Source organism: Bubalus kerabau, chromosome 13 (genome assembly GCF_029407905.1).
Source record: "Bubalus kerabau isolate K-KA32 ecotype Philippines breed swamp buffalo chromosome 13, PCC_UOA_SB_1v2, whole genome shotgun sequence".
Classification (NCBI taxonomy): domain Eukaryota; kingdom Metazoa; phylum Chordata; class Mammalia; order Artiodactyla; family Bovidae; genus Bubalus; species Bubalus kerabau.
The window spans coordinates 66,634,028-66,657,533 of record NC_073636.1 but is presented as its reverse complement, the minus strand read 5'-3'; the positions used below and the strand labels follow the sequence as shown (position 1 = coordinate 66,657,533).

The window sequence follows — 23,506 nt, the reverse complement described above, 5'->3', positions numbered from 1 at the left end:
CATGGACTAACTGTTCACCCTCAAGCAGAGCTAAGACTACACCTTGAGGGTGGCCATTGGATGCCAGCTTCAATGCATTGAGCACATTGGAGTTACGTGCACCCCTTACTGCTTTCTCTTTGGTCTCACTACGTGCCACCAACTCCACTCCCCTTTCAAACTATCCATTTTGTCAATCACACAATGAAGATAACCTCAGATATGCAGATGACACCACCCTTATGGCAGAAAGTGAAGAGGAACTCAAAAGCCTCTTGATGAAAGTGAAAGTGGAGAGTGAAAAAGTTGGCTTAAAGCTCAACATTCAGAAAACGAAGATCATGGCATCCGGTCCTATCACTTCATGGGAAATAGATGGGGAAACAGTGGAAACAGTGTCAGGCTATTTTTCTGGGCTCCAAAATCACTACAGATGGTGACTGCAGCCATGAAATTAAAAGACACTTACTCCTTGGAAGGAAAGTTATGACCAACCTAGATAGCATATTCAAAAGCAGAGACATTACTTTGCCAACAAAGGTTCGTCTAGTCAAGGCTATGGTTTTTCCTGTGGTCATGTATGGATGTGAGAGTTGGACTGTGAAGAAGGCTGAGCGCTGAAGAATTGATGCTTTTGAACTGTGGTGTTGGAGAAGACTCTTGAGAGTCCCTTGGACTGCAAGGAGATCCAACCAGTCCATTCTGAAGGAGATCAGCCCTGGGATTTCTTTGGAAGGAATGATGCTAACGCTGACACTCCAGTACTTTGGCCACCTCATGCGAAGAGTTGACTCATTGGAAAAGACTCTGATGCTGGGAGGGATTGGGGGCAAGAGGAGAAGGGGACGACAGAGGATGAGATGGCTGGATGGCATCACAGACTCGATGGACGTGAGTCTGAGTGAACTCTGGGAGATGGTGATGGACAGGGAGGCCTGGCGTGCTGCGATTCATGGGGTCGCAAAGAGTTGGGCACGACTGAGCGACTGATCTGATGTGATCTGATCTGAATGCATATTGAGTGCTTACAATAAACCAGATTCTAAGTACATTGTATGGTTAACTCTTTTAATCCTCATTACCACTCCATGTATTATTATCTCCATTTGGCAGATGGGGAAGCTAAGGGACAGAACATGAAGGTGACTTGCCCAAGGTCACACAACTAGTAAATTCACAAACTCAAGTTCTGGCTGGAAAACCCACATCCTTGGCCGGTCTGCTCTGCTCCTCTCCAGTGTGCTGTTTCCCTTCACTGTGAATAAAGATTTCCTCTACAGTTCATCTCAGTTATTGAATTCATGCCTGAAATTCATGTGATCAAACAAATGTTGTGAAATGTTATTGAGCCTCAGATTACAAAGTTTGAATACTTCTTACCTAAAAGTTAGTGCATCTTATTTTCCGCCCCCAATGGGATCGAATGCACATGCTACAGTGTAAGGAGTGGAGTTAGAGCAAAAAAGTGGTGATTATTCTTGAGGAATATTTTCTGAGTCCTTGGTTTAATCTCATGAGCTATCCGTGTCTCACTGCAGGGAACAGATCTTTTAGATTTAGGAAGCAGTTTAGACCTCCAGTGACATATAAGAGGTTGAGTGAATACTTCCTCTACACTCTCATTTACCCTAGAGTTGCCCTCCAGGTGGTATTTTATTGCCTGAGTAATACCACTAACAGGGAGTAGCAAGCACAACAATGCTTATTCTATTTTATTTATGTTTACTGTGTTAAAATCCACAGAGAGAAGTATCCATTAAGAGAGGACTGCGCTTCACTCAACTACCTCAGTGGTTTGGGAAGGGCTGAAGAAGCACTTAATAGTGATTGTATGAACAAGTCTATTTATTCTAAATATCTCCATTACTTTTACATAAGGCTCTCTTCATAGATAGGTTTATGTTTTTATGGAATTTTAAACATATACAAAATAAATATTTCTGGACACTTAATTTGTTGTAATACGTTGAAATAAAAGTTCCATACAATTAAATATCGTTTGACTTTATTTTCATCATATACTTTTCAAATGTACTGTTTGTTATCCATTACTGGCCCAACCGTGTCTTTATTATTTTATATTTTCCCTTTTTTAAAACTTTGAGTATCACTTTTCCTCCTTATTCTGAGATATGTATTCTTTCTTCTTCTTATTGAAGTCTTTCAGCCAACTAAACCAAACCTACTAAACGCTGAATTTAAGCTCAGAATATGTATTAGTTGATCTTAGGAAATCACTTTTGTGGCAAGAGGGGCACAACACTAAGAAGGAAAAGAATTTCTAGGCAGTTCATGTGTTGTGACCTTAAAACTAAAGAAGTTGGTATTTCCAAGGACGTTTCCACTGCAATAGTCTTGATTTTTTTAATACTTATTTTTGTATATTTATTTTTCTAAATTTGTTTTTCTATATTTATTTGGCTACACTGGATTCCACAATGTTGCAGCATGTGGTTTTTTAGTTGCAGCCTGCAAGATCTAATTCCCTGACCAGGGATTGAACCCGGGCTCCTGAACTGGAGGGGTGAGTCTTAGCCCCTGGACCACCAGGGAAGTGCTGTCTTGGTGATTTCTAAAGAGTTTTTGTATTGTATTACTGTCCAGATTATCATTTTAGGTCAAGACCCCTTAGAATTTATAAGTCTGGCCAACCAATTACATTGCATTTTAGTATTTTATATGAAAAAATTTTTTTCAAACAGGTTTTAGGCCAAACATATTTCTACAACTTCCTTTGTGGTAACCTGTTTTAGAGCTTTAAATAGTCTTGTCACGTTTGGGGTTTTTTGTGTTTTTTTTTTTTAAGATTTCTAAGCCAAAATTTCTGGCAAAGTCATTTCCATCTCCTGCATTATTAATAAAAATAATAGAAATTTTTATTAAAATAATTGAAAATCTTTTTAAATTATAAAAGGCTTTTCTAACTCAGACCTTCAAAGCTTTTCTTATTTGACAGTTAATGAAACTGCCACAGCATCATGGCTGCTAAAGAACCTGTTAAGATGTTTGAAATATTAGTATCATACCACCACCCAGGTCTTATCACTGCCAAAAGTGAAATAAAATGAAACAGACATTATTAAAGTAGTTTTGTGTTGAAACAAAATCAGTAAATGATTGAATCTGAAAATAATCTCAAGATATTCATCTCTGCATCTGATTCTTTATATGAAAGCCCCAACCTCAGTGTACTTCTTTAAACTCAGGATATTAAGTCAGTTGGGGTTATTTGAAGTTAAAATACAGTATTTTTCAAAAATTCAGAAAACTGTTTAGTCTTATTACAGATTAAAGTGGTAATGCATGTGTGTGTTCATGCATCAGTCATGCTAAATCAGTTCAGTCGTGTCCAACTCCTTGTGACCCTTTGGACAGTAGCCTGCCAGACTCCCCTGTCCATGGGATTTTTCAAGCAAGAATACTGGAGCAGGTTGCCATTTCCTCCTCCAGGGGCTCTTCCTGACCCAGGGATTGAACCTGAGTCTCCTGTGTCTTCTGCATTGCAGAAGGATTCTTTAGGCTTGAGAAGGTAATATTTGAGCAAAGACTTGAAGGAAGTGAGGGAGGTGGTTAGGCAGATCTAGGGAAAGAACATTCTGGGCAGAGGAAATAGCCATTTCTAAGTCCTAAGGCTCCAGGGTCCCCTAGGCTAGTCAAGGAACCACAAGAAGGCCACTATGACCAGGGTGGGGTAGGAAAGCTGAGAGGAGCAAATGAAGACAGAGGGAAGTGAAGTGATAGACCATGACAAAGAGTTGGGCTTGACTCTGAATGACATGGGAGTCACTGAAGCATTTTCAAACTTGTGGATTTTTGCCAATTTCAGAGTTTTCTTTTTAAATGGCTTTTCAGTGGCTTAAGTTTGCATTTTCTCTTATTAGAAAAGTTGAGCATCTTTTCATGTCTAAATGCCATCTATATTTCCTTTACCTAGACTGTATTCACCCGAGAAGGAAATGGCAACCCACTCCAGTACTCTTGCCTGGAGAATCCCATGGATGGAGGAGCCTGGTGGGCTGCAGTCCGTGGGGTCGCTCAGAGTCAGACACGACTGAACTACTTCACTTTCACTTTCATGAACTGGAGAAGGAAATGGCAACCCACTCCAGTGTTCTTGCCTGGAGAATCCCAAGGACGGGGAGGCCTGGTGGGCTACTGTCTACGGGGTCGCACAGAGTCAGACACGACTGAAGCGACTTAGCAGCAGCAGACTGTATTCAAGTCCTTCCCCCATTTTGAGATTTGTCTTTTTCACATTGATTCATAAGAGCTTTTTATCCTCAAGAAATTAGGCTTTGGTCTGTTACTTTAGTTACAAATTCACTTAACACCTTAAATAGTCTAGTCACCTGGATTTTGCGTTCTTGTGTTGCATTTCAAACTTTAGACCTTGGCAAAGATATTGCAATTTTATATGAAAATTAATTCATGATTCTTCACCCCTGTGTTAAATCATATATACAGAAAAATCGTTTCTGAAATAAAATGTTAAGAAGTTCCTAGAAGCAGTTTTTAATTAACTGTTTATCCATAAAAACAAGTAGTAAAAAAAGGATTTTAAGTATCACTGTATACATATGTGATGGTCTATTTATTTTATAGCATATATTTTCTTTTTTTGTGTGTGTGTAATAAAGTTTTATTAAAGTATAAAGGAGAGAAAGCTTCTGACATAGGCATCAGAAGGGGGCAGAAAGAGTACCCCCATACATTTTCTTTATTTAGTTTTGGGCATAAGTTCAAAGTTTAAGATACAAAAAGATAACACTAAAAGTAACTTTGTTCTCAGCTCACCACTATCGAATTTCTCTAACCTTAAGCAACTACTGCTCCCACTTTCTCATGTATCTTTCCAGATATTTTATACAGATGCACAAACTCTGTTTGCTCTAAGTGAACACATTCCCAACCTCAGTTAATCTACATTTAAGAATCAGTAATATTGATTGAGACATGACACGCATGTGGAAAAAGTGGATCAGAGTTGATTGTAAAGCATCCACCTGTTTCTGATGCAGTAGAAAAGCAGTCGAGGAAACAGTAGTTATTGTTGTTCTTTGTATAGAACTTTCATGTTATTTTTTTTACCTTGAAGTGATTGTGTAATTTAGATATTATTGTTATCGCCATTTTACAGATGAGGAAACAGACTCAGAGAGGTTAAAGCCAGAGAGCACAAAATCAGTAGGTAATAGTGCTAGGACTTAGACTCAAGACTCTTGATTCCAATTCTCTGAACTTTCTTCAGTAGCTCCATAGGTAATAGCCTTAGCTGTTTTCAAGAAGAAAAGGAAAATATCAACTTCCCTAAATTGAATGAGGAAATTGAAACAAGGCAAAAAGCAATAGGGATAGTCTTGCTGAGACTATTTGCTATTGCCATCTCTGGGTGTTACATACATCTCTCTCATATGGCTTAATTTTTCCAACAAGACCTTCTCCTTAAAAGGCTTATACCTGGGGTGGGTTTTCACTAATGTTCAGTTTTCCAACTTTTCTGGGAACGCAATGGAGCAGGAGTTACCAAAGTATGTATAGATTGAGGAAACAAAAGTGATCCTAAGTTTTGGTTCTAGGTAGAATGAAGTCAAGGAGAAGGCAATGGCACCCCACTCCAGTACTCTTGCCTGGAAAATCACATGGACGGAGGAGCCTGGTAGGCTGCAGTCCATGGGGTCGCTGAGAGTCGGACACGACTGAGCGACTTCACTTTCACTTTTCACTTTCATGCATTGGAGAAGGAAATGGCAACCCACTCCAGTGTTCTTGCCTGGAGAATCCCAGGGACGGGGGAGCCTGGTAGGCTGTGGTCTATGGGGTCGCACAGAGTCGGAAACGACTGAAGCGACTTAGCAGCAGCAACAGAATGAAGTCAATGTCAGGACAGTCTCTTAGAGGAAAACGTAAAAGAAAATGCTGTTCTGAAATTACTTCTCATGACTGAACTGAGTGCCCAGGACACAGGTTTTGGTGGAGAAACCCTTAGAATGAACATTTTTAAGTTAAATTGGGCTTTTCAGTTTTTAGTTTCCTTATCTAAAGTCTGAAAGAGGTAGATAAAACATAAATTGTCCTTGTGAGCAGGGCAGGCTCTAATTTCTCTCTAGGGATCCAGCTAAAGGTCCATCACTTTAGCTTTGCTTTGAGGAACAACAGTTAAGAATGACAAGGTCAGGCCTTGCCCCTCCCCCACAACTATTAACTGCTTTTTTTTGTCTGTTAAAAGGTTAGGTGGTGAGTAGATTTTCCTAAGAGGGGCATGTGCCAACTAAGTAGTTGCTTAGGGCAGACTATCCCTGTTGCTTAGAGCAAAGCTGGGGGACAAAAAAAATTTTGGGGGGAAAAGAATTACAAAATGAAATAGTCATGTTGGGGAAAATAATCAGAACTTTGTTGTACTTTCTTACACTTATTTTGGGGTTTAGAATTGTTTATATTTTGAATTATATTTGGGAGGGTGTAGATCCTAATCTTTTTAGTCTTGGAGCCTCTAAAGGTCTGAATCAGGCTCTTGACACATGCTCCAGGGAACTCTGAAATTTTAAATCCACAACTGGGAGGCTGCTAATCATACAGGTACTATGGGATTAAAATATAAACAACCTTCATGACGTATCTGGATCAGGAATGGAGAGTAAATTTATCTCATCACCCATAATTCATTTTCTATTCCAAGAAGATCAATTGAGGGTTGACACAGCAGGCCATTGGATAATAATGAAAAAAAAAGAACCAACATGTACCCTGAGAAAAAAGCAGGGAGAGCATATTGACAAAAGGGAAGAGGAAAAAAAAAACAAAACAAAAACCTGAAGGTGAGGCTGGATCAATGCTTACCTACCTAAATTTGATTCAACTGGTAATAATGAAGCCCTGAAGGGTCTTGAGAAAGAGACATGATACAAATGCTGCTTGAGAAAGACTGGACTACTAAGTAAACATAAGATGGATTGGAAGAGAAAATATAACATGTTGAAGGACAACTAGAAATCTGGTGGAGGAGGAATCCACAAGATTTTGTGATTAGGTGTAGGGGATGAAGGAGCAGGAGAGTCAGTGATAACAAAAAGGACAGCATGGGCTGGGTTTTTTTTTGGTGAGTTTGGCAGTCCTGTTTATGGAAAACCAATGACACAGTTAACAGTCCAAAAGAGGGGAGTGGGGGGAGAGTACAGTTTAAATCTGCTTTATTTCATAAGGGAAAGAAGGGAACTCAAGAGTATTTTCCTTTTCCTTTTATCTTGGCCTCATTTCCAAAGCTTGCACTTCCTAATAGTTCACTTCAGGATAGTCTGAGAATTACCACATGGCAAAAGGAAACATCAAAGACGTGAGCGGTTAATTGAATGTAAAGAGTTACAGATCAAATGAATCAAAAGACAGGAGAGGAAAATGGGAGGTTCACATAGACAGGATAACAACGTATTGAAAATCCAAAGTTAGAGCACAGACTCACTCCGGAGGAGGAAAAAAACCCAGCATGCAGTGTTTCTCATTTTTTGTTTGGTGGATGACCTTTGAGAGGTATGTCTTTTGTTTCTGGGTCATGTTCAAGCCAGCAGTGCCCCTCAAGTTCAAATCTGGATGATCTGAAAGTCACAGCAAGAGAAGAATCAGTATCTTGCACATAGTAGGCATTCAGTAAACATATTTGGAATGAAGAAATGAAGGGTTTTCAGGACTTAGTGTGTGTGCATGAAGCAGAAAAACAAATCAGAATCATTCAGCTGCAAAGAAGAAATGGCCTTATAGTACATATACTGCAACTCACTGGAAACCCCACTACTGACTAAAAAGATGAAAAATGCAGCAATGACTCTCTGGTTTTCTTTGGCTTATAATTCCTGAGAGCTGTTTCCTTTTATCTTGGTTTCTTTTCAAGACCAGAATGACCCTCTGAAAGTCAGATCTGGATAAAAAAGAGATTAATGAGTTACGGCAAAGGCAAAAAACTTGAGGTCTCTCAGCTCTTATGATCTTGTCCATGACCAGCTATGAAAGCCAAGACCCCATGGGGTAGTCTTATTTTTATTCCACTTTTCTTCAAAAAATTCCAATCATGATGTCTGTGTTTAACAGAGCCAGGGATACTTCTCAACAAAGAAATATCCAAACCTTTACCACTGTCATCTCCCAACTGCATGTTGCTATTTTCTACTCACCAGAGTGCCTCTCAGGTCTGTTTAATCTAGATGTGCGGTGATAACCTTCCAGAAAAGAGCTGTGAAGAGGAAGACCAGCCTCTAGATCCCCGTCTTGGGCACCTTCTCCAGGGCCTGGCTACATCGCTGATCTCTTTATCTTCAGTCTCTGCCTGTCCCTGATTATTCACATGCTTGCGTTTCCCAATCCTAGAAAATACCCTTCCATTTGGCTCTCCTCCACCAGACTATGTAAAGACAAGTTTTTACTTTGTATTCCAGCTTTTTGACCTTCCTTCCAGCAGCCTCTCAACCACAGTAATCTGGCTTCCACTCCCACTGTGCTAAAGACAGCTGCTTCTGGAAAAGGTTACTGAAATCATATGAAAGATAATATAGGAGGTCTTCGTTGAATTCCTCATCCTATTTGAATTCTCTGTAGTGTTGGACTCTATGGAGTACTTCTTTCCCGGCCTCTGAAATACTGCTCCTCCTCCTTATACCTTCCTGGACAGTTTTTTTTTTTTTCTCTTTTCATTCACTCCTAAAATTTTGCCTATTGCTGAAATGTTGGTACTCCTAGAGGGTCTACCCTTGAGTCTCTTCTCGTGCCAACACACTCCCTGAGTGATATAAAACTGATCCCTTAACTTCAGGTACTGCCTGAAAATTCCCAAATCTTCATGTCCAGGCTGCCTCCACTCCTGGAGCTCTTAAAGACAGATGCACAGCAGCTTAATTAGAAAACAAATGACCTAGGGACTTACCTGGCAGTCCAGTGGTTTGATCCCTGGTCGGGGAACTAAGACCCTGAATGCCAAGTGCTGCGGCAAAAAAAAAAAAAAAAATCCAGTACAGGAAAACCTTTATCCATTTCATCTCCACTAATCCTGACATTTCTTTGCTGAAAAATCTCACAGGAGGTGAGTCTCCATGCAGACACTACATGCCGATACCCCTTTCAGAAGATAATAAGATGGTCCTGAAGTCAGCTAGAAGAAAGCAGAGCTAGAAGTACCACATTTGAGTTTGGGGGAGGGAGTTTGAGTTTTTACTCCTTTGATACCCAAACTGCAGCTGGTCCCCAAGTCCCAGCCCTCCCTATGTGTGGGGAATGTAGAAGACTGGGAAAATGCTCAGGGGAGAGGGGCGACCTTCTAAGATCCCACACACAACAGTTCCAGAACTGATCTTATCCGTCTGGTTATACTCCATTCTAGTTGAGAGTATCACCTTTCATAGTCCAAAGGGAAACCTATGTTATTGGAGACTCCTCCTCTTCAGCAGGGCCCCCTTCAGCTCTAGGACAGAGCTGTCTCTGCAGGCGGGCTCCTATCTATGCTGGACTCATCTCCCACCATCTCCATACCTCTGCTCTCTACCCCCAACTAACCCACATGTGACACCCAGAGGAACCTGGCTGCACAGACTTCACCTCCTTTTATTAAAATCTCCATGCTTTTACCCTTCTGAGATCCTTTGCAACCTAACTGGACCTGCTTCCGTTTTCATCTCTGGTGACTCCTTCCCTCATCCAAGCAACAATGGGCTCTTCGTCATTTTTAAACACACCATACTAAGTACTGAGTGCCAAGTATGCCAGTCACTAATCCATAAACTCTGGAATACACTGAACATAAAAAGAAGGTTCCTGCTCTCACGCAACTCACGTTTTAGTAGGAAGAGCCAGCAAATAAACAAGATAATTTCAGATAGTAATAAGGTGCTATGAAGACAATGATACAGGTGTGTGTGTGTGTGTGTGCACGCGTGCTTGTGTGTCAGGGGGAGAGATGCGGTTAGCTATTTTAAATACAGTGCTCAGGGATAAGCTTGACAAGGTGACTTTTTGTTGAATGATGAGAAGGAGCCAGACAAGCAAAGATCCCACGTAGAGTATTTGGGGTTGTTTGACCAGCATGTGAGAAACGCTTTGAGGTAATAATTAGTTTGGCAGTTTGGCATGTCCAAGGTTCCAAAACAAAGCAAGTTGGAACTTATTACATACCTAAGAAAGGGGACAATGCCCTAGATGAGGTGGGACCAGATCACATGGGGCCTTATAGGCCATGGAAAGAAGTTTGGAAATTGTTTTAAGAGCAACAGGAATCTATTGAAGGATCTTGAGTGAAGGACTGAGGAGCTCTGATTTACCTTTTTAAAAGATTCTGGCTCTTCCTGGAGAAGGGTTTTTGATGGAGCAGAAGTGTAAGCCTTCAGACCAGTTCCATGCCTTCAGGCTTATGCTCAGGCCATTCCTAAATCTGGAATGACAAGTTTTTACTGGGTTCCAGGGTCCCAGTTCCTAGGGCCCAGGGAGCTGAAGAAGTGCCCCCTTACTCTCAGCTCTTTCAGCCCAGGTCAAGCCTCGTTTAGCCATCAAAAAGAGATGGACAGGTGTCTGCTAATATCTTTACCTCATCAACCCCTCAGTGATTCTAAAAGACCGCTCTCTAGGCGCTGGAGACTCTGAGGAGTATCCGACGAGGCCCTTCCCTGCCCTTGATGCCGTGGGACCACTTTTTTCAGTTCCCTCCTCCGTTTCCTAACTCAGAGAGCAAGTCTCGATCAAACTGTGATTGGAGTCCTGGGGCAGGGAGGCCCATGGGTTGGGGGGGCAGAAGACGTTTCTCCCTAAGATGAACGGGGCCACCTCGCAATTGGTAGCCCTGCCTGAACCAGAGCCACCAAGAAAGGGATGCGCCGCTGGCGCCAAAGCTGGATACAGACTACAACTCCCGGCAGACCCTGCGCGCGGACTGCCGATCCCTCCGCTACCAATTTGCCCTGCCGGCAGTGTCCACCGCTGCCCGCCAAGGGTCAAGTCCAGGTGTTTTAGGCCCCGAAGTCGGTCTTCTTATCACATATCCGGAGAGGGCCGGCTGGGAGCCCTGGAGGAGAAACGGACTTTTTAGAGGAGAAACGCGGATGCAGACCATCGAAGAGACGTCGTCCTGCAGCTCCCGATTTTCGCGCGCTTTTCGCGCGGGTGGTTGTGGGTAGCGCGCCCAGGAGGGAGAAAGGAGCCGGGGGGCTGTGACCGCGCCGCCCGCCGGGCCTGAGGGGATGGACGAGGACGACCCCCACTCCGAGGGGGCGGCAATGGTCGCCGCGGCCGGGGAAGCGCTGCAGACCCTGTGCCAGGAGCTGAACCTGGACGAGGGGAGCGCGGCCGAAGCCCTGGACGACTTCACTGCCATCCGGGGCAACTACAGCCTAGAGGTGAGCGGCGGCAGGTGGGGCGGCGGGACCGAGCTCGCCAGACCCCACCCCCGCCCCGCCCCTACCCCACCCTGTGGGGCGGTGGGAGTTTCCCCACCGGGAAGGGTCTCTGCCCAGGCGGGCGCCGAGGAGTGCGAAGCTGGAAGGGAGGGTATAGATCCCATTTCTCCACTTATTTTGAGGCGGGAAACAGAAGTCCGGAAAAGGAGTGGCTTTTCCAAGGTCACACGCCACTCAGAGGTCGTCCCCTGGTCTTCAGACCAGCGCCACAGACGTCTTGAGACTGCCCTTAAGTCCATTTGAGAAGCAAATACCATAACGATAAAAGCCGAAATGACTTGTGTGCCAAGACGCCGCTGCCCAGCGCTTTAGATGTGTCGTCTTACTTGGTTCTCTCCACAACCCTTTGACTATGTTCTGTGATCCCCATTACACAGATGAGGAAGCTGAATCCCAAAGAGGTTAAGCCCAAGGTCGCCCGGTTAATGGTGGAGCCAGACTGAGTCTAAGCCATAATCTCTCTACCCTGCCGGCCCGAAATGTGGGTTGCTTTTTTTTTGCCGTATTGCCGCGACACAGCTATTTCATCAGAGCCAATTGTGTACACAAGGCTTATCTCTGGGCCCCAGATTCCTCCTCTCTCAGACGGGGATAATTAGATGGTCTTGACGCTAAACACAGTGTCTGTCTCTGAACAGAATAAAATGTAAGCTATCATTAGATTTTCCCCAGCCATTCTTGCGTTAACTCCTCACAACAACTCTGTCACATGACAGGGCAGGGAGTATTAATCCTGCTGTCCAGGTATCAAGACCAGGAGGGTTGTGTTGCCCAGGTTCGTTCTGCTAATCATCGCAGAAACCCAAACAAGCATAAACCCAGTATAGAGGTAGAATTATGATGGAATATATTTGCAGTGGCCTCATGGTCAAAAGTTTTTGTGATCTAAGAGGGCTGGACTCAGAGTGTTCTTCTGACTCATCACCCAGTAGAATAGTTAATCGCTGAGTTCAAAGGCATGGAGTTGGAAATTTGGAGTTGACTGTGTATGTGTGTGTCAGTATATAAGGGAGAAGAAGAGAGACTCTTGTTTGTCTCCAGGGTAGGACTGGATAGACTGGATTAAGGACAGTCATTTGCATGTCGGGTGACACGACTGGAAATCTGAGGAAAGGAGGAGAAAGTAAGGGAGATTAAAACTTACAGCCTCTCGATTGAAAACAGACTTTTTAGAAGCCAGAGAAAGCGTTTCTGACATCCCAGGTCTTCATTTAGTCTCTCATTGAATGTGCATTGCTGAGTGTAAACTGTATTGAAGGCATTAAACTAGGCTCCTCTTTCAGATTCTTGAATATGCCTAGCTTGCTCCTAACTTTCTCCATGCCAGTCCCTCTGCCTGGAAACTTCACTCCCCACTCCAGGGAAAGTTTAAGAGCCGAATCTCCAGTTAGGCAGAGTTGATCAGGATATCTTAATGTTTGACTTAATTCACAGTTGTGTTGAATTAAGATTTTGTGTTTATTCTATCTAAAGTGTTTTATTTTCCTCTTCTTTGTTGCTTTGTTTTTGGTGAAAGGCATTTTCATGTATCTACTGCTTCCTAAGAACCCCTCTGCCCAGTCCCTATCCCCTCTAGTCTACCTGACAAGCTCCTGATTACCCACCCCACTTCACCCATACATTTTGGTGATTTTTCACCACTTAATACTTTTGTCTCCCTCTGTGAACCCTTCTGTGACCCCCCAGTCAAAATCAGTTGCTCACTACACTATATTCTCCCATAACACTTTATTTTCAATTCTTAAAATGTGTATCTCACCAATTATAGATAACAGTATCTGTTCCTCTTAGTTCTACACTTGGAGTTTTATAAGGTCAGAGTGTATTTGTATTTTGAAGGCCTAGTATCAAGGAACTAATTTAAATACTATAGGTGCTTTTTATTTTTAGAAAAAAAGTCAAAGTAGTAATTTTGGTTCTTAAAGTTTCTCTATATTAATCGTGTTTTCGTCTAGTAGCCTGTATCCAAAAGCTCTATAATACTTGGGTATTATACCCAAACAATTCGTTAATCAAGGCTTCTTAAAAGTATTCAACCTTAAGCTTACCTGCCTCAAGCAATTAAGACTTTTCACTACTTTAGGGCAGGAACACTGGGTCTTAGATTTATTAGTAGCTACCCATTTCTGCTCACTCCTTTTGGATTATTGCAGGAAATCTTTATTAGTCATTTTTATTCTGCTAGAGTCTGGTCTTAAAGAGGATCTGCACTACAGTATTGTGTTATGCTGTGAGATTTGTGGCTAGTTCTTAATTTCATGTAAAGCTCAGCAATGAAGTCATAAAGTGAATCTAGCTTCAATAGCTCAAGTCTAGTGTTGAATTCTCAAATGTCACCTTTTTTGTAGCATTGCAAATTGAAATATCTGCTAAGATAGAGAGCCATACTTAGACTGTTTTAAAGATTAGGGTAAATAATCCCCCCAATTTCTACCTCACAAAACTGACAATCTCCTTTATGTTGAACACGATAGGTATTAGTTTTTATATGTGTGATTCTTTTGCCATCATTCTACTCTGTTCTGTCCTTTTCTCTGCCTAAGTGATTAAAAAAGAAACAAAATGATAGAAAGGAACTTCCACATCATCAAGGCTATGACTGGTGTTATAATACTGAAAAAGCTAATGCTGAGAAATTGAGAACTTTTTCAGTAATATTAGATTTGGGGTATAGATGAGAGATCCATATTTAGATTAATTTCAATTTACCATGTTACACAGGACTGAGAGTAAGGAATTTTATACCCATTTTTGCTACCAACTAAGCTTTCTGACCTTGGGCAAATAGCCTCACTTCTCTCGCCTGTTAATACAGTATGAAAATTAGACCAGATAATCCTAAGATCTCTTTTGAGTCTAGAATTCAAGTGTTCTAACGAAATATATCCATTTTGCTGTTGTATCTTTTGCCTGCCAGGGAGAAGTTATACACTGGTTGGCGTGTTCGTTGTATGTTGCTTGCCGCAAAAGCATCATTCCCACGGTTGGAAAGGGTATCATGGAAGGAAATTGCGTTTCACTTACCAGAATACTACGTTCAGCTAAACTAAGGTAAAGCACTTTAATTTTTCAAACATTACTTTATAAGTCCTGAATTTAACTTTAGAATTTAATTTCTCTTCATTTTAAATCATTTAGCTTCATCCCATTCTAAGTTATTTTTTTACAGTTCTCACATTTTTTTCCTAGTTCTCACATTCTTTCTCTGACTTTCTTCCTCAAATTCTAACTTCAACCAAAGGCCCCTGTTCTAAATCTTTTTTTTTAATTGAGTTACAATTTATAAGGCATATAATTTACTTACTTGTACAATTCAGTGATTTGGGGTATTTTTTACAGAGTTATGTAACTATCACCACAGGCATTACAGGTATAGAGGTTTTGTTTTGGGGTGTTTTTTTTTTGGCTGCACCATGCAGCAGGTGGGATCTTTGTTCCCCAATCAGGGATTGAACCTGTGCCCCCTGCATTGGAAGCATAGAGTCTTAACTTCTGTACTGCCAGGAATATACTAAATCTTTTTATCTATGATTTTTTTCATTAATATTTTAAGTTTGAGAATAATTTGAAGCTTTCAGAAAAGTTGCAAAAATAAGAAAGTTACAAAGACCATCCATACACCCTCACCTAGACTCACCTTTTAGTGACATTTTACTCCATTTGCTTTATCATTTAATCTTTTTCCCTTAAATAACGTATTTTCCTCAACTACTTCAATTTAAGTAGCATCCATTATAGCCCTATACCCCTAAATATTTCAGTATGTATTTCCTTAAATATCTATAGTACAGTTATCCACGTCAACAAAATTAATCTTGATACAGTAATTTTCTATAATCTAACATCTCTATTCTAGTTTTATTACTTGACGCAGTAACGTTTTTTCTCTTTTTCGGCTATTCTGGGTCCTTGTTGCCGCTCGTCGGCTTCTGTGGTTGCAGCACAAGGACTCCTCACTGGGAGCACAGGTGCCAGTGCCTGTGGCCTCAGTAGTTGCAGTGTGCGGGCTTGGTGGCCTTATGGCACGTGGGATCTTAGCTCCCCAACCAGGGGTCAGACCCCATCCCCTGCATTTGGAAGGTGGATTCTTCACCACTGGACCACTAGGGAAGTCACTAATTTTAAGTGACTATGTAGATCTCTATAGATTTGGGAAAATATGCATCAAATATTGCTAAATCATACTGCAAAATACTGTAGAAGTATAGATTCATACATATACCTGTAAAACTAGAAGATTTTTATTGATTTACCTGTGTGCCAGATATTATGTGCTAATAGTTTGCATATCTTTATTCATTTAATCCTCACAGTAATCCTATCAAATAAATCTCATTTTAAAAATGAGGAAGCCAAGTCACCAAGATGTTAAATTATATCCAGTGGTTATATACCTAAGTGACAGAGCCTCTGAAGTCCATACTGTATTACTTATGTATCAGTAAACAAATATACATTAGTGTGTCTTCTCTTAAATTGTATCTTTAATTCAACTTCAGTTTACAAAAAAAATTAGCCTAAGCAATTTCCAACTTAAAAAGAAAGTTTCGTGTGGGAATTCCCTGTCTGTCCAGTGGTTAGGACTATGTACTCTCACTACAAGAGGCCTGAGTTTAATCCCTGGTCAGGGAACTAAGATCCTGTAAGGCATGAGGTGCTGCCCCCCCAAAAAAAAAGTTTTATGTAAAAATTTGTTCTGCTATTAATAGTGTTAAAAATTAGTATCTATTTTATAATTTGAATTTTAAATTATTTTTTTTTATTTTATTTTATTTTTAAACTTTACATAATTGTATTAGTTTTGCCAAATATCAAAATGAATCCACCACAGGTATACATGTGTTCCCCATCCTGAACCCTCCTCCCTCCTGCCTCCCCATTCCATCCCTCTGGGTCGTCCCAGTGCACCAGCCCCAAGCATCCAGTATCGTGCATCGAACCTGGACTGGCAACTCGTTTCATACATGATATTTTACATGTTTCAATGCCATTCTCCCAAATCTTCCCACCCTCTCCCTCTCTCACAGAGTCCATAAGACTGTTCTATACATCAGTGTCTCTTTTGCTGTCTCGTACACAGGGTTATTGTTACCATCTTTCTAAATTCCATATATATGCGTTAGTATACTGTATTGGTGTTTTTCTTTCTGGCTTACTTCACTCTGTATAATAGGCTCCAGTTTCATCCACCTCATTAGAACTGATTCAAATGTATTCTTTTTAATGGCTGAGTAATACTCCATTGTGTATATGTACCACAGCTTTCTTACCCATTCATCTGCTGATGGACATCTAGGTTGCTTCCATGTCCTGGCTATTATAAACAGTGCTGCGATGAACATTGGGGTACACGTGTCTCTTTCCCTTCTGGTTTCCTCAGTGTGTATGCCCAGCAGTGGGATTGCTGGATCATAAGGCAGTTCTATTTCCAGTTTTTTAAGGAATCTCCACACTGTTCTCCATAGTGGCTGTACAAGTTTGCATTCCCACCAACAGTGTAAGAGGGTTCCCTTTTCTCCACACCCTCTCCAGCATTTATTAAGCAGTTGTCTGAGCCTCATTAAGTAGTGAGAAGTAATTTTTCCTTATTTTTTACAAGTTTTTTAGTAACTTGTGATTTAAATCAAGATTATTTTCATTCACTCATTATTTTCATATTTACTAGAACCTGAATGAAAAATTACTTTTCATAATTTTAATTGAAACATTGATATTAATTTTTTACAAAGTAATTTTCTTTTTTGCCTTTTGAGAACCCTTAAAAATAGATGGTGTGCCACTATTGGGACATATGTTCCATATTACCATCTTTTCTCTGTACTTGATTTTTGCTGGCAGGGTGAGTCATAGCTCCCAGTAAGCCATGCAGTCAGGAGGGTAAGCAACCAATACATTTACAACCATTCTGTCTCATAGCCATTCTGTTTTTCACTTTCAGTAGAGTATTTGTTAAATTATGTGAGATAGCCAACACTTTTTTTTTTTAAATAAAATAGGCTTTGTGTTAGATGATTTTACCCAACTGTAGGCTAATGTAAGCATCTGAGCATGTTTAAGGTAGGCTAGGCTAAGTTGTGATGTTCAGCAGGTTTAGGTGTATTAAATGCATTTTCAACTTATATTTTCAACTTACAGTAGGGTTACAGGTTATATCCTGTAACCCCATTTGTAAATCAAGGAAGATCTGTATACACATAAATAACATAAAGAGAGATGAATGACAAAGCAAATATGCAAAATGCAAAATTGGTGAATACTGTTGAATAAAGAAGTTCTTGTATACAATTCTTGCAACTTTTCTGTAAGTTTGATGCTATTTCAAAATAAAAAGTTTAAAGGAGAAAAGGGAATGCTTAGATACATTTATGGCACATCCATATAGTGGAATAAAGTCCAGCTCTTAACATTATGGAAGGACGTTCATGTGAACTGAGAGGAAATCATCTCCAAAATTATAGGAAAAAAGAGAAGTACAGAATATCTATTGTAGGTAGTATGGTTTCATTTGAGTGGGGAAAAAGTATTTAATTAGGTGTGTATTCATAAATACCCTAAAAAGTTCTGCAGGGATAAATAAGAAACTAGTAACAATATAATTGTGACTTTCTCTGGCTCAGTAGTAAAGAATCTGCTTGCAGTGTAGGAGAGCCAGGTTCAGTCCCTGGATGGGGAAGATATAATTAGTCACTAATGCAAAGTTGGTTTCTTTAGTGGAAAAAAACTGGGAAGGAGGTGATGGACAAGGAGAGATACTTTCCATCATGTATCCTTCAGTACCTTTGAAATTTTGTAATTATGTACATTACTTACTAAAAAAAGAAAAAAAACTCATAGGGCAGCATGATATCCATCTTTGTATAAATATTTTTGCCTATATCTTTGACTCTCTCCTTAGATTCTCATAAAAAGCAATTTTTGGATGAAAGAATTGAGTGTTTTTAAGACTTTATATTCATGTTGCCAAGTTGCCTTTAGAAAGGTAATTACTAATACTTCTAGCACATTTCACTGTATCCTTTTTGGAGTAGCATTTTTTTTTAACAGCCCTGTTGAGATATAATTCACATATCCATTTAAAATATATAGCTCAACAGTTTTTAATATATTCACATACTGACTACAATTTTAGAACATTTTCATCACCCCAAAAAAGAAACCTCATACTCATTAGTATTCACATGTTATACCCCCACTAAATCCCCTTCCTCTGGCAACCACTAATCCACTTTCTGTCTTTTTGCCTATCTTGGACATTTCCTATAAATAGAATCATACAGTATATGATATTTCTTTGTGATTGGCTTCTTTAACTTAGCATAATGTTTTTAAGGTTCATCCATGTTGTAGCATGTATCAGCATTTTATTCCTTTCTATGACTGAATAATTTTCCATTGCGTGGATATAAACATTTTATTAATTTTTTGGTTGATGGACATTTGAGTTGTTTCCACTTTGGACTCTTATGAATAATGTTGCTAAATGTGTACAGCTTTTTATGTGGACGTATTTCTCATTTCTCTTAGATGTATGTATAAGAATTGCTGTGTCTTGTGGTAACTCTGGTTAACCTTTTGAGGAGCTATCAAGCTGTTTTTCAAAGTGACTATACTAGTCATTCTATGAAGATTCCAATTTATCCACATCTTGTCAACACTTATTATCTATCTTTTTTTTTTTTTTAAGATTTACTTATTTGTTTATTTATGGTTCTGCTGGGTCTTCGTTGCTGCACAAGCTTTCTCTAGTTGAGGTGAGCAGGGGCTACTCTCAAACTGTGGTATGCGGGCTTCTCATTGCAGTGGCTTTTGTTGTGGAGCACGGGCTCTAGAGTGCATGGGCTCATTAGTTGTGGCTCCCATGCTCTAGACCATAGGCTCAGTAATTGTGGTGCATGGGCTTAGTTGCCCTGCAGTATGTGGGATATTTCCAGATTACGGATCAAACCTGTGTCCCCTGCATTGGCAGCAGATTCTTAACCACTGGACTACCAAGGAAGTTCCTATCGGTCTTTTTTTTTTTAATAGTCAAGTACCCATGAAGTGCTGTCTCATCATGGTTTTGATTTGTATTTCCCTAATGTCTAATGATGTTGAGCATCTTTCATATGCTTTTTTGGAGTACTATATTCTTTGTAATAGATTTTCAATGAAACAAAAACTCTTTTGAAAGCTGTGAAGTTTACTTTGTGTTTTAATTTAGTTTAAAAAAATCACATTCATAGTTTAAGTGATATTAGTCCTGGCAATGACAACCCACTCCAGTACTCTTGCCTGGCAAATCCCATGGACGGAAGAGCCTGGCTGCAGTCCATGGGGTCGCTAGGAGTCAGACACGACTGAGCGATTTCACTTTCACTTTTCACTTTTATGCGTTGGAGAAGGAAATGGCGACCCACTCCAGTGTTCTTGTCTGGAGAATCCCAGGGACGGGGGAGCCTGGTGGGCTGCCGTCCATGGGGTCGCACAGAGTCTGACATGACTGAAGTGACTTAGCAGTAGCAGTAGCAGTAAGGCTCTTTTATTTGTTTTCAAACACTCTGATATACTTTGTTCCAGGTTCAGTTTAGTTTGTTTTAGTCGCTCAGTTGTGTCCAACTCTGCGACCCCATGAATCGCAGCATGCCAGCCCTCCCTGTCCATCACCAACTCCCGGAGTCCACCCAAACTCATGTCAGTCGAATCAGTGATGCCATCCAACCATCTCATCCTCTGTCGTCCCCTACTCCTCCTGCCCCTAATCCCTCCCAGCATCAGAGTCTTTTCCAATGAGTCAACGCTTCTCATGAGGTGGCCAAAGTATTGGAGTTTCAGCTTTACCATCATTCCTTCCAAAGAACATCCAGGGCTGATCTCCTTTAGGATGGACTGGTTAGATCTTGCAGTCCAAGGGACTCTCAAGAGTCTTCTCCAACACCACAGTTCAAAAGCATCAATTCTTCGGCACTCAGCTTTCTTTATAGTCCAATTCTCACATCCATACGTGACTACTGGAAAAACCATAGCCTTGACTAGACGGACCTTTGTTGGCAAAGTAATGTCTCTGCTTTTGAATATGCTATCTAGGTTGGTCATAACTTTCCTTCCAAGGAGTAAGCGTCTTTTAATTTCATGGCTGGAGTTACCATCTGCAGTGGTTTTGGAGCCCAACAAAATAAAGTCTGACACTGTTTCCACTGTTTCCCCATCTATTTCCCATGAAGTGATGGGACCAGATGCCATGATCTTTGTTTTCTGAATGTTGAGCTTTAAGCCAACTTTGTCACTCTCCTCTTTCACTTTCATCAAGGGGCTTTTGAGTTCCTCTTCACTTTCTGCCATAAGGGTGGTGTCATCTGCATATCTGAGGTTATTGATATTTCTCCTGGCAATCTTGATTCCAGCTTGTGCTTCCTCCAGCCCAGCGTTTCTCATGGTGTACTCTGCATATAAATTAAATAAGCAGGGTGACAATATACAGCCTTGACGTACTCCTTTTCCTATTTGGAATCAGTCTGTTCCATGTCCAGTTCTGTTGCTTCCTGACCTGCATGTAGGTTTCTCAAGAGGCAGGTCAGGTGGTCTGGTATTCCCATCTCTTTCAGAATTTTCCAGTTTATTGTGATCCACACAGTCCAAGGCTTTGGCATAGTCAGTAAAGCAGAAATAGATGTTTGGGATAGCAATATGTACATTGGATTTATATGAGAACATATTAGTCACGGCTCTTATTTATTAAAAAGAAAAAAAAAAACAGATACCAGCCACCAACTTTGGCTCTCTTAAGGAGGAAGAAAATGTATTGAAAGAATATTGGATAGCTGACAAAGTCTTTAGGATAACTTGAGAAATTAGGCTTAGAAAATGACCAGGAGAAAGAGAGGCTGGCTACACAACCAAAAAGTGTATCACAGAACCCATCTAATAGGTACACAGCTTGCATGGCCAGCAGTGCTGTCCCTGGATGTTGGCAATGTTTTTGTCCCTAGGAGCTGCTATTGAGCTCCATAAGAATTTACCACTTCCTCATTTCTGTGCCGTCACCTCCAGATTCAAAAACCAAACAGATATATCTGATTAAGGACCTCAGGTTTTATGCCTTCACCCTAAGTTCCAGTGCAGCTTACCGTTCTAGTAGAAAATCCTCAGACAAAGGAAAGAATAGAATTTCACATGCTGAGCATCCCTGTCTCCAACAAAGTCCTCTATAAGAGACTATAATTTTGTCAGCCAAAAAAATTTTAGTAATCTAGCTTTTTTTTCTTTTTTTGCTGCTCTTGATAAGAATCTTTTAAAAAGACTCAAATTCTTAGATTTCAGTCAGCATGTCTAGAGTTTGAACTTCTACAGACAACTAACTGATGATTTCTTCCACCACCTTTAAAAAAAAAAATTACATGCATTATTCTGTAATATCACTAGACACTTAAATGAACTTTAACACTACAAAATTTCAGTCCAAGACCATACTAACATGGGAACATAAAAAAATGCACTTATAATTGTATAAACCAGAAATGTAGAGCCATAGTCCATTAAGTGATTTTTCTGGGTATGTTCTACCTTCTTAGGTATATATTGATGTTTGATAGTAGAACCACGTGTTGTAACACAAACACTTGAATTTTATTCCTGCCCTTTAACAGTCTGGTGCTTTGTGATCAACTTCCAGAATCTAATATTGAGACAGGCTGTCTTTCCTCAGACTAGTTTTTAGTTTTGTGAACTCATCAGTCTGTTGACTAACATTTACTTTGTAATTTATATGCAGAGTATTGTCTAGGTAGTACAGGGAATAAAAGAAGTAGATAGGTACTGGAGAGGGCAATGGCACCCCACTCCAGTCCTCTTAGCTGGAAAATCCCATGGACGGAGGAGCCTGGTAGGCTGCAGTCCATGGGGTCGCTAGAGTCAGACATGACTGAGTGACTTCACTTTCACTTTTCACTTTCATGCATTGGAGAAGCAAATGGCAACCCACTCCAGTGTTCTTGCCTGGAGTATCCCAGGGACGGGAAGCCTGGTGGGCTGCCGTCTATGGGTTGCACAGAGTCGGACACGACTGAAGTGACTTAGCAGCAGCAGCAGATAGGTACTACCTGCATAGGCAAAGATATTTTATGTATTGACTGTTAAATTCTCACAGTGATTCTGGGAACCAAAGTAATTTCGTAGGACTTGAAATGGGGTTTTTTTGTCTCTCTTTTTTAAAAAATAAATTCAGGGATTTTAATGAAGATTCTTAGGTATAAGTAGAGTGTCTCCTTTTCTTACCATTATGTGGATTCATTTTAAATTTGCTTTTTTCTGTTTGTTTAGTTTAATACAGTTTTTTAGTAAAATGAAGAAATGGATGGACATGTCAAACCTGCCACAAGAGTTTCGTGAACGTATAGAAAGGCTAGAAAGAAATTTTGAGGTGTCTACGGTAATTTTCAAAAAATTTGAGCCAATTTTTTTAGATATATTTCAAAATCCATATGAAGAGCCACCAAAGTTGCCACGAAGCAGGAAGCAGAGGTGAGACACTTTATCCTCATATAATTGACATAGAAATTATGATACAAACTTATTAAGGGCATTTGCATTTTAAAAGTCAACTTTTTAACCCCAAAACCATGGTTGTCTGTCCTTTGTGAATGGGATTTTATATGTAATTTGACTACTACTTGGTGTATTTGCTGTTTCAATTTTTAAGTGACAACGTAAAATGATACTTAGTAAGTTAGATAAAAAGTACGTTCCCCCGCCCCTTTTTTAGGAGGATTCCTTGCAGTGTTAAAGAGCTCTTTAATTTCTGCTGGACACTGTTTGTTTATACTAAGGGTAAGGTGACACTTTCAGTTGCTTTATATTTCTGTTGTGGGAACTCTGTGCTATTTGACATGGAAGGTTCCTGGGTTTTATGTCTCTTTTTTCTTGTAAAGGTAATTTTCGTATGATTGGAGATGATTTAGTAAACTCTTATCATTTACTTCTGTGCTGCTTGGATCTGATTTTTGCAAATGCCATTATGTGCCCAAATAGACAAGAGTTGCTAAATCCATCATTTAAAGGTGAGACCTTATTTATTTTTGAAAACTGATAATCAGTTTTTAGAAAAAGAGTATTAAACGTTGATCATATTC

General features: G+C 40.3%; 2 protein-coding genes and 1 long non-coding RNA gene across 9 annotated transcripts in view; 2 read left to right on the top strand and 1 right to left on the bottom strand.

Moving 5' to 3' along the window:
* MROH8 (maestro heat like repeat family member 8) overlaps window positions 1-1,952 on the top strand; it is a 59,839-nt gene extending 57,887 nt beyond the window's left edge. Inside the window, exon 24 of the mRNA XM_055544990.1 lies at window positions 1,723-1,952. The gene's annotated coding sequence lies outside the window, so the exon portion shown is untranslated. The remainder of the gene's footprint in view (window positions 1-1,722) is intronic.
* A 5,197-nt stretch (window positions 1,953-7,149) lies between these two features.
* On the bottom strand, window positions 7,150-10,406 carry LOC129625916 (uncharacterized). Of its 2 annotated transcripts, XR_008701652.1 has the most exons (4): window positions 10,275-10,406; window positions 8,888-8,944; window positions 8,142-8,330; window positions 7,150-7,568 (listed from the first exon to the last, which is right to left on the bottom strand). It is a non-coding gene; the product is annotated as an uncharacterized LOC129625916 (long non-coding RNA). The 2 variants fall into 2 exon arrangements; XR_008701653.1 differs by lacking the exon at window positions 8,142-8,330.
* Window positions 10,407-11,045: 639 nt separating this feature from the next.
* Window positions 11,046-23,506, top strand: part of RBL1 (RB transcriptional corepressor like 1) — a 61,530-nt gene continuing 49,069 nt past the window's right edge. For 2 of the 6 annotated variants that reach the window (XM_055544984.1, XM_055544983.1), the window contains exons 1-5: window positions 11,046-11,342; window positions 14,320-14,453; window positions 22,698-22,898; window positions 23,140-23,204; window positions 23,306-23,434. In XM_055544984.1, the coding sequence (XP_055400959.1) occupies window positions 11,187-11,342; window positions 14,320-14,453; window positions 22,698-22,898; window positions 23,140-23,204; window positions 23,306-23,434 (685 nt within the window). In that variant the 5' untranslated portion in view covers window positions 11,046-11,186. Of the gene's footprint in view, window positions 11,343-12,521; window positions 13,877-14,319; window positions 14,454-22,697; window positions 22,899-23,139; window positions 23,205-23,305; window positions 23,435-23,506 lie in introns of those variants that run through there. The other 4 variants (XM_055544986.1, XM_055544985.1, XM_055544988.1 and 1 more) reach the window with 4 other exon arrangements.